The sequence below is a fragment of the Cibotium barometz genome, chromosome 22 (genome assembly GCF_041138505.1).
Source record: "Cibotium barometz isolate CiBa-2024 chromosome 22, ASM4113850v1, whole genome shotgun sequence".
Taxonomy (NCBI): domain Eukaryota; kingdom Viridiplantae; phylum Streptophyta; class Polypodiopsida; order Cyatheales; family Cibotiaceae; genus Cibotium; species Cibotium barometz.
This window is the reverse complement of record NC_141067.1, coordinates 55,967,021-55,978,587: the sequence shown is the minus strand read 5'-3', so window position 1 is coordinate 55,978,587 and position 11,567 is coordinate 55,967,021. Positions and strand designations below refer to the sequence as shown.

General features: G+C 42.1%; 1 protein-coding gene across 1 annotated transcript; it reads left to right on the top strand.

The window, feature by feature from the left end:
- The first annotated feature begins 848 nt into the window (after positions 1 to 848).
- On the top strand, positions 849 to 8,732 carry LOC147626743 (uncharacterized). Its single transcript, XM_086816762.1, has 2 exons — positions 849 to 2,643; positions 7,290 to 8,732. Exons 1-2 carry the CDS (start codon positions 954 to 956, stop codon positions 8,585 to 8,587), a joined length of 2,988 nt encoding a protein of 995 aa, XP_086672888.1. The 5' UTR covers positions 849 to 953; the 3' UTR covers positions 8,588 to 8,732.
- The last annotated feature ends 2,835 nt before the right edge of the window (positions 8,733 to 11,567 follow it).

Sequence of the window (11,567 nt, the reverse complement as noted above, 5' to 3'; positions counted from 1 at the left end):
AAGGAATTCATATAGGAGTTGAGAAGACATCTACGCATTTAAAAGGTTAATAATTTGAGAGTTGTTCGAATCAAGGAATTCATATAGGAGTTGAGAAGACATCTACGCATTTAGAAGGTTAATAATTTGAGAGTTGTTCGAGTCAAGGAATTCATATAGGAGTTGAGAAGACATCTACGCATTTAAAAGGTTAATAATTTGAGAGTCTCATTCCGACAAGAGGGGAAAAGCGTATAGAAATGGCACTTTTCACAACGCAATTGGCAAAACTTTGTTTTCCAAAAAGAAAAACCTTCTAACTCTAATTCTCCAAATTGTAGGAATCTGTAGGTTTAAATTAGGACTTGCAATTTTGTGCTATGGACACAATTGAGAAGAAAAAGGTTGCGTGTGCTTCAAAATTAAGCTTCTTGGATGTAGTCACGTTCTTGTTTTCATTTAAAAAAATATGTAAGAGAGAGAGCGCATGCTCCTATTACTCTAGGATTTGAAAAATATCAAGGTGGGAATCTTGCTCATAGTGACAAGCCAATAATATACCTAGGAAGTATGGGTTAGTTCACTAATATGTATTTAAATGGTTAATTCATTCTCACGAGTCAAGGAATTCGAAAAAGTATTGAGAGTAGGGGAAAAGCGTATAGAAATGGCAATTGCCAAAACTATTTTCTAAAAAAAAAACTTCTAATTCTAATTTTCGAAATTCTAGAAATTTGTAGGTTTAGATTATCCAGTGGACGCAATTAAGAAGAAAATGCTGCGGTCGACGCAATTAAGAAGAAAAGGTTCCGCGTGCTGCAAAATTGGATGTAGTCAACTCCCTATAAAAAAATATGTTGGAAGTTTTGAATGTCTAGAGAAGCAAGGGCTTAACATCTCCTCCTTTCTTTTCCTGTTTTCATCTCCTGAAGCAAGGGCTTAACATCTCCTCCTCTCTTTTTCTGTTTTCAAGCATGCGGGGGGACGTGATGGCCCCTTACAATCATATATCCTTGCTCTCCTTCCCAATTAGCCTACTCATGAGATTCTGGCTATGCTTCCTTGCTTCTGGTGGCTGCCACATGATTCTCTTCTCCCACACTGGAAGCTCTTCTGCCACGCCTGTGATTTCCTCGACGGCTTTCCCCAAACAGTATGCTGACGCCCTGTTGGATTTCCGTCATCACATCAACAGCGATCCCCTCAACACCCTCCACAGCTGGAATGCCAGCACCGATTTCTGCAGTCATTGGGAGGGTGTGAGCTGCTTCTTCTCCTCCTCATCTTCCACAAATATGATCTCCATCGATCTCTCAGATCGTAACCTCACAGGCTCCATCTCTCCCACTACTCTTTCCACCCTAAACAACTCTCTGGCTTCTCTCGACCTCTCTCTTAACAACTTGTCCGGGCCCATCCCACCTGCTCTAGTCCTTTGCTCCAGCTTATCCCTTTTCAATGCCTCCCACAACCAGCTCACGGGCACAATCCCGCTTGATTTAGGCTCCCTCCACAGCCTCAGCGTCCTCGACTTGACTTACAACAAGCTCTCCGGCAGCATCCCAGACTCTGTAGGGAACTGTTCACAGCTGACTTTCCTCCGTCTCAGCGCCAACTACCTCACCGGGAGTCTCCCTGAGTCCCTCGGCTCTCTCAGCCACCTCCTCCGACTGCGCGTGGCGGAGAACAACCTTAGTGGCCCCATCCCCTCCTCACTCGCCAACTGCTCCTCTCTTGCAGACATCCAACTCTGGGATAACTACCTCTCTGGTGCAATCCCCGCAACGCTTGCCTCACTCCACACCCTGCAGATACTAGATCTTGGCACAAACAATCTCACCGGAGTAATTCCTGCTGCTCTTGGCAACTGCTCTTCTCTCCTGCAAATAGATTTCTCACAAAACGACCTCACTGGGAGAATCCCTTCCACCCTTGGATTCCTGCAGAACCTGGAACACCTAGAGCTGCATACAAACAGCATCACAGGTCAAATTCCAAGCACTCTTGGAAACCTCAACCAGCTTCTTCTCCTATCCGTGTGGCATAATGAATTGAGCGGAGCGATACCTTCTGTATTGGCTAATTGCTCTGCGCTAGTAGCTCTAAACTTGCAGGAGAACCGGCTAGCTGGGCAGATTCCTCAATCAATCGGCGAGCTTCAATTGTTGGGATGGCTCTCGGTGTGGGGAAACCTCTTGAGTGGCAGCATCCCGAGCTCTATAGGAAACTGCTCTTCTCTGAACTACTTGGAGATTCATTCCAATAATTTCGCCGGGCCAGGAGGCATACCGGCGTCTATCGGCAAGCTTCAGCAACTGAGCGAGTTTCATGCAGAGGTGGCGAGCTTATCCGGTGAAATTCCGTCCTCTCTGGGCAACTGCTCTCAGCTTCTGATCCTAGATCTGTCTCTTAATAACCTTTCTGGGCCCATACCAAACTCACTTGGCAACCTTAAAAGATTGGCTTTCCTGTTTCTCTTCAGCAATTATCACATCTCTGGCGAGATTCCGACCACTCTTGGCAATTGCTCGGCCCTTCAGCAGTTCGTGGCCAGTAGCAATCAGCTTCAAGGATCTATTCCCGAATCAATGGGGCGGCTAGAAGCACTCACAAATCTTACACTCCAGAACAACAGCCTAAGCGGAACCATTCCTCGTTCGTTCGGTAATAATATTGAGTTCAATTTCGCCAGATTTTTGTCTTAACATGCGTGTTCTAGGATATCGCATCTTGCCTCCATAGGTCTTTTTTCCCATTTCTATATTACAATACTTTTTATGTAAGTTTCCTTTTTGCGCAATAGGAAAGGTTAGATTTGTATTAATATACACGGATGAATTACAAAAGAGAGACCCTGATCAAGGCTGTCATCGCAGCATTGGCGCTTAGTAGCATCTAACATCGGATTACTAAAGGAGCAGGTAAGAACGTCCAGCTCGATGGTAAAACACATTGGGTCCCAAGCAAGGTGATACCTTGCTACGATGATGATGGAGGATTAACTGATTTTAGGCCATCCGTATCTAAGGCCAGAGAGATGCCAAGGTAAGATTCAGCTATGACATGAAAGACATGTTACTTTTTTGTGACTGACAAACAGGGCAGAAGATTGATATGTCAAGCCTGAAGGCAAACAGGTCTCAAGCGGGGAGTTTGTGATGGAGAATCTTCCAGAAAAAAACATTAAACTTGAAGCATGGGGTAGCTTTTCAAAGTGCCACAGTGTATCTATTCCATGCTCCAGGAGGGTCATGAGACTTCCAATGGGCAGTAGCCACCAGTTGGAGGTTCCAATTAGTGAAGCAAGGTGGGACATCTGCAACCTTCATGCTCAATAGTTGCTTTCCCGAGGCGGTACTACTTGAGTTGGAGAGCCCATTGTCCAGGTGATGTAGGCAGGAAGTGCCTCCTGCTGCCTACAATACATTGAGTGCTGGAGGTGAATGCCCATATATCCTCCCAATTGCACCACTGCACAAGACAGGCATACCAAAGATTGTGCCAAATGTGGAGGCCTCTCTTGTGAAGCTTATGGGCTTGGTATAGGTGTATGAATGCTTGTGGCTTTCCTTGTTCCTTATTGCAATGCGACCACCAAATGCTTTCTCCTAGGGCACCATCCAACCAATGGGCATTGCCCAGTCCATTGTAGTGTAGTTAGATCCCCTTGCTATCCATGCACCAGGCCTTGGAGAAGTGGGGAGATTTTAATGGAGCATTTCCTAGTGATGGCTATCCTATGGTGCCATGTGAGACCCTTTCATTGTTGAGGGAAGCCACGAGCTTGTTGAATGCAATGCCTTGTGATCACACCCCACAGTCTATCTGTCTCAATTCTCTACAACCACTTGAGGGTGAAGTTGGTTGCTTGCATGGCCAAATTAATGATGCCTAAACCGCATTTGTGCTTAGGTCTACAAACTTGCTCTCAAGAGACTGAATGCCAAGCTTTACCATCTTGAGCTCCCCAAAGAAAGTCTTGGAACAACTTCTCCATTTTTTGCCATGTAGGTTTACTAAATACACAATAGGTGGTGACAAATACAACATACGCTAGAAGGACGTGCTTGAGAATCACTAGCCTTCCAGAAAATGACAGTTGGTTCTAGTTTCAGTGGGCCATTTTAGTTTGGATTTTCTAATATAACCAATCTAATCTATGCTTGTTGTGTTGATATCAGGTCCAATTGGACAACCTAACAACCAAAAGGACTGACCACGTGGGATCCACTTGATGGCGTACTTGGTGTCTCATCTCTCCCTAGCTCCTCTGTCCAATAGTACAAATTTTGCTTGTTAGTGTTGTTAGTTGACCCTGACAGCTCACATAAATCATGGACCACTGGCAAGAACATGTCAATGTTAGACTCCTCATGCTTTAGAATGGAGCTACTATCATATGCAAGGAATTGGGTAATCACCTCTCCAAAGTGGTGTTGCCTAGCACGGCTCGAAGCATCCCTACTAATGTTTGGCCAAAACCCAACTTATCGAGAACTGTAAGCATGAAGTCCCAGTGGACTCATTCATAGGCCCTATCCATATCCAAATTGAGGAGCATGTAGGGGTAATTTAAAGCCAGGACATGATCAATCTTGCATTTAACATCTAGGATGGCCTCGTGAATCTACCGATCATGCACAAAATGGTACTGGTTGGGATCCACCACCCTAGGAAGGATGAATTTGATGCGTAGCCCGATGGCTTTTTAGCAAATATCTCATAGGATATGTTCATGACAATAGGGGGGCTAAAGGACAACCATGTCGGACTGACTCCTTGAGGGCAACATCCATGACCACAGGTCCATTGATTACTATCTCGGAGGTGGTGTTTCCCAGCACGGCTCGAAGTATCCCTACAAATGCTTGGCCAAACCCCAACTTATCGAGTATTCTAAGCATGAAGTCCCAGCGGACTCAATCTCATAGGCCTTGTCCAGTCCAGATTGAGGAGCATGTAGGGGTTATTTAAAGCCAGGACATGATCAATCCCGTATTGCACATCTAGGATGGCCTCATGAATCTACCGATCATGCACAAAACCGTACTCTATGCATGAAGTCCCAGCGGACTCAGTCTCATAGGCCTTGTCCAGTCTAGATTGAGAAGCATGTAGGGGTTATTTAAAGCCAGGACATGATCAATCCCGTATTGCACATCTAGGATGGCCTCATGAATCTACCGATCATGCACAACAAAACCGTACTGGTTGGAATCCACCACCCTAGGAAGGATGAATTTAATGTGTAGCCCGATGGCTTTTCGCAAATATCTCGTAGGATATGTTCATGACACTAAGAGGGTAAAGGACAACCATGTCGGACTGAATGCTTGAGGGAAAAATCCATGACCACATCTCTATTGATTACTATCTTGTAGGTGTGTTGCCCAGCACAGCTCAAAACATCCCTACAAATGCTTGGCCCAAACCCAACTTATCCATTATATTGTAAGCATGAAGTACCAACGGACTCAGTCATATGCCCTGTGCAGTCTAGATTGAGGGGCATGTAGGGGTGATTTAAAGTTAGGACATGATCAATCCCAAATTGCACATCTAGAATGGCTTCATGAATTTTTCAACCATGCACAAAACCGTCTTGGTTGGGATCCACCACCCTAGGGAGGATGAATTTGATGCATCGCCCAATGGTTTTTTTGCAAATATCTCGTAAGATATGTTTAAAGAGGCGGCCAATCACTTGATGGGATACGGTTGGATCATTTAGGGATAAGCTTTATTTTCCCTCTATTGACTTCTGTAGAGAGTTCACCTTATCTGCATACTTCATTAATCATGGCATGGATTTCTGGGCTTATAACTAGTGCCCAAAAATGCTAATAGAATTCTATAGGAAGCACATCTGGGCTTGGCATTTTTTCCTTACCCATCTTGCTAGTTGCATAGATCATAGTTCCTCTGTAGTGTGGGCTCTACTAAGCACAAATATTGAGGAAGTGTCAATGGCATGAGTAATCCTTGAAAGGAAGTTTTTTAGCCTCCCATGGTAATCCTTGTTTACTAGAGGAGGGGAACCACTTATAAACAAGGATAAGCAGGATACCATCAGGGGAGCTTGCTAATCCATTCTCATCTTGTTGATGCTTCTCTTTTACATGACGCAAGAAGAAGCTTGTGGGGGCATGCCACTTGGCCAAATTTCTTACAGAAGTTAACAGTGTACCTTATGCATCTTTCCCAAAGTGCAGTGGGGGGCCTGCCTAGGGCTCTTGCTACTCCTTGTGCAATATTGATGCCTTCATCAAACTCAATTGAGAGGTATTCAACTTGAAAGGGAGGAGGTGTTGCAATGTAACACCATTCAGGTCTTGACATGGACGCCCAGAACCCAAACAACATGCAACCCTTCGCATGAGGTAGTTGCTAAGAATATAATAACCAATTCATACAATAACAGGACATTCATTCGTGTGTGCACCTCTATGTCTGTCTGAGAAAGGAGAGGCTATGGCGTATTTCTGATGCAGGGGACCTTAAGGGTTTTCGTCATGGTATCATGCCTGCCTTCCTTCCGGCCTATGGGGGGTTCTCAAACCCGCGCTTCCCGCAAATTAGGCCTCTTACTGCTCCTCAAAGATGAAGGAGATGAAGCTGATGCAGAAAACGCACCTGCAGTCCCAAAAACTCGGGCATTATGTGATGATCAAGAAGAACATTTAGCAGATGGTGACCTGTTATTCAAGAAAGACGCAAGCAACCTGCACCCTGCGAAATTGGGACAAGAAAATGAAGTTCTACTCCCGGCCCAACGGGGAGCAATTGACAGCAACTTGCAGCCCCATGAAGGCCGAAATCAATATGTGTGCCTGAGAGAGGAGAGGTTATGGCGTATCTCTGATGCAGGGGACCTTTAGGGTTTTCCTGAGGAGGTGCAGAGCTGCGAGGGAGAGACATATGCACAACGATCGTCGTATTAAGGATGTAAGTCTAGTTATAAACCTTCAGTATGCCAACCTAGATAATGAGTAGTTTACTTAGGCGGGCTTCAGATGCATCCCTGAAGGGTCTGCTTTTGCACATCACCTGGCCACGGGTGTCCACCCCCATCTTCACAAAGGGCCAGACGAGGGGCAGTACATCTTTTACTACTACTGGCATGTCTGAAGACACATCTGAAGCCTGCCTTAGAATATTTGATAGGCCATAGTTACAAGTTGTGCACTTGGAAAACGTAATATACTATAATATCTTTACTATGAGTCCTTAGCACACTTGATATACCATGCTTATGAGCAATGTATCTAGCACGCTGACAAGTTCTAGCATGATGTTTTTTTTGCTTTCAGGGCTCCTCTCAAAGTTGCAACTGCTGGACCTTTCACAAAACAAGCTTGTTGGCAGTGGGGCTTTCCTTACCAATGTGTCGTCCCATATTGACACGCTTATCCTGAACGACAACTTGCTAGAGGGAAACCTCATCGACCTGCTGGGCACAGCTGCTGGTGCAGGAATTCATACTTCTAGTAGCAGCAACAGCGCCTCATGTCTTTCATTACGCGTTCTTCTTCTTTCCGATAACCAATTCAGTGGCTCAATTCCACCAGAGCTTGGGAACTGCACAAGTATAGAGAGGATCAAGATTGACAGAAATCACTTAACTGGAGAGATACCAGCAGAGCTAGTAAAGCTTCAAGCGATGCAGACCCTGACGTTGAGAGCAAATCAGCTGAGCGGGCCTCTCCCTACTTTCTTATCTGCCTGTGTTGAGCTTCGAGTGCTGGATTTGAGGCAGAACAAATTGCATGGGACCTTGGACTCTTGCTGGTTCCTCCCTCTCTCCAATCTAAAGGTGCTTGCATTGGGCTCAAATTACAACATCACAGGCAGCTTCCCTTCTTGTTTGGGAAATTTCTCACAATATTTACAGCTGGTGGACCTCTCCAGTTGCAGGCTCTCAGGCAGCATTCCTGATCAGCTAGAGTTGCAGGCCTTTCGATCTTCAACAGCACAAGGGGCTTCCTCCAATGCGGGAGCTCAAAGTTACGATGAGAGCTTCGAAATTATTGCAAAAGGGCAGTACTTGGAGTACACATACCTGCTAAGTGTAGTAACTTCACTAGATGTTTCCGACAACGAGCTCAGTGGAAGCATACCGCCTTCTATAGGCTCTCTCACGGGCATGGTGTTTCTGAATCTGTCGGAAAATCATTTGGACGGATCTCTCCCCTCAAGCTTAGCAAATCTGAACGACCTTCAGTCCCTGGATTTGTCTGGCAACAACCTCAGCGGCGCCATCCCACCCGAATTCGCCCAGCGCCTCACCTCTCTCTCTTTCCTCAACCTCTCCTACAACCGCCTCTCTGGCCCTATCCCTCAAGCAAACCAGTTTGAAACTTTTGGTAGCAATAGCTATCTTGGAAACCATGGGTTATGTGGAGTGCCGCTCCCACAACAATGTGAGACGAACGCAGCTAGTAATCAGTCAAGCTCAGCTACAACGAAGCCCAAGCCCACTAGTTTATCCCATCGATTCAAAGAGGCAGTGGAAATCAATGGTGTGGTGGTAGGCTACGTCGTGGGTTTTGCCGGAACGTTGGTGGTTTTGATAAAAGGGAAAGCATGGTGGTACAGGCGGAAAACCTAAGATTTTGAAAGTAATGCTACTTTGAAGTGTGAATGTACAGATGCATGCATGCATGTGAGATTACATTTAGTAGATATAAAATACAAGTGATACTAAAAGGCTTAAAGCCTAACATTCACGCATGATAAAGAGATTAGCCTTTCCTTCGAACCAAAAGAAATCTTGTTTCGTACTTACTTCCGTCATTTAACATTAAGATGAGTTTATTTCTTAAGTGTTAAACCAAATCTTTCTCATATAGAATATTGACTTTCATGTAAGTTGAGTTGAAAAACAGTACTTTTCTTGTGTATTAAACCATTTTTCACACAAGAAATAATTCTCATGTATGAAACATGAAGATTAGTTTTCAAATAGTTGTTTTTTCTTATGTGTGAAACTAAGGCTTTTCTATACGTAATACTAATTTCTCAGGTATGAGGGTGGAAACATGGTAAGGTGTGTTAGAAAAAATATAGTGGTGTAATGTGCACGTAATATTAGATAAAATATTGTTACAGATAGTACACACATGCACATAAATAAGTGCCATGGACACATTAGGTGTTAGGATTAAATGAATGGTTGCAGGTGCACATAAACAAGTGTCAGGGGAACATTAGATGCTAAGACTAAATGAATGGTTGTAGACCTTAGTATAGCACACATCACCTTTATTAGTATAGGTACACATAAGTGCACACCTAGATGCACACATGGCATGTTGGTACAGGCGCAAAATCTAACATTTTGAAAGTAATGCGTTCACTCATACTTTGAAGTGTGAATGTACACATGCATGCATGTGAGATTACATTTAGTAGATATACAATACAAGTGAAAGCTATCATAAAATACGAAAAGGCTAAAGCCAAAATGTCAAACATTCACACATGTTAAAGAACTTAGCCTTTTCTTCGTACAAAAGAAAATCTTTTTTCTTTTTTACTTCCGTCCTTTTTAAATATATTATCCAGATTTTCTATTTAAAAAAAAAGTTCCAAGCTCCAGCTTTTCTTTGAAAAATATCACAATAATCTTTGACATGTAAAAAATAAGTCATTTTTCTCAAGAACTCCCTTTCTCCAAGCTTTTCACGTGTTAAAATTAATGCTACTCTTATGTGTTGTACCGATGCTTTTTTTACATAATACTAATTAATGCGAATACAACATAGGAATGAATTTTATTTTATTTCATTTTTGAGGTCAATATTATATATATATTAATAATCAAAAAACCTTTACATCAAAACTAATGTATAAGGAATATTGTTACTTGATGTATAAACTAATGTGGATATAAGAAATGAATTTAAAATAGCAATCCTCAAGTTGTGGCCCGATAGCCAAATCTCTTTGGGCCACACACACACACACACAAACATGCATGCACGCACGCACACACACACACACACATGCACGCATGAAAATGAAGCAAAAAAAGTGTGGGAGTAACAGGTGACAAACATTTGGCTTAATGTTTGTGAAAGAGTTGGTCCTTGGTCCAAATCTTCCATCACGAATAAAGTTATGGCGATTGGTCCAAATCTTCCAGAAAACAATGTTATGGTGATTGGTCCAAATCTTCCATCGCCAATAAAGTTTTGGCCCAAGGGCTAAATCTTTCATTCCCGTTGGACCAAATCTTCCAGAAAACAATGTTATGGCACTTGGGCCAAGTTTTCCATGTCCATGGAGGTGTTGGCCTGGAATGTTTGTCAAAGATTTGGCAATTGGTCCAAATCTTCCATCGCCAATAAAGTTTTGGCGCAAAACCATTGGGCCAAAGCTTCCATGGGCATGAAAGTTTTGGCCCAAGGGCCAGAACATTGCTGGCTGAAAGATTTAATCCAATGGTCTGTGGGGAAAAAATCTTCAGTGATGAACCACACACACACACACACAAAAAAAAAAGCTTAGCTTCATCATAATTCTCTCTCTCTCTCTCTCTCTCTCTCTCTCTCTCTCTCTCTCTCTCTCTCTCTCTCTCTCTATCTCTATCTCAATTGACATAAAAATTAACATGTATATCATATATCAAATAACGTATAAAATTATAATAAGTTTATATAGCATAATAAGTATAACATATTAATACTAAGTATAATAAGTATGATATATATAATAATTATAATATATATGATATATTACATAATATGTGTAGCATATATTATATACTATGTATAATATGTATTATATAATGATTATAATATGTATAATATATATAATAAGTATAATATATATGATATATTACATAATATGTATAATATGTGTAGCATATATTACATACTCTATATAATATGTATTATATAATGATTATAATATATGCTATATAATGATTATGATTTGTGTTATATAATGATTATAATATGTGTTATATAATGATTTATTATAAAAGAAACGTGGAGCCCTTTCTAATCTAAGCCTAATTCTATTTTGGTGATAACTAAGGAGGTGCCTAGCAAATTTTAGCGCGAGGTATCCTATCCCCCCAGTACAAAAGGTGACCCCCTGAAGCCAACCCATGCAGAAACCGTAGGTGCGAACCCTCCCAAAATCGCCTAGTTAATTTATAATTTCAACTTTATAACTCGACATATGTTTCTCTCTCTCTCTCACAGGTGCGAACCATATGACCATAATTATTTCATCTAACTATTTTAAAAAGCTAATTATTTCATCTAACTATTTTGAAAAGCTAATTATTTCATCTAACTATTTTGAAAAGCTAATTATTTCATCTTATTGAAAAGCTAATCAGTCGTATATACACATAATCTATTACAAGATAAAGGAAGAGTCCCCACCCCTTTACGTGGAGAAAGGAGAGGGAGAATTTTTGAAAAGGAGAAAGGAGAAGAGAAGACAAGTGTTTGAGGGTTTCTTTCCCACACGCCTAGATGCATTGGGCTCACACAATTAGTTGTCACCATCAAACCATGTACTCATTGAGTTTCTTATATATATATATATATAATACATTAGAAAGCAAATTGCCC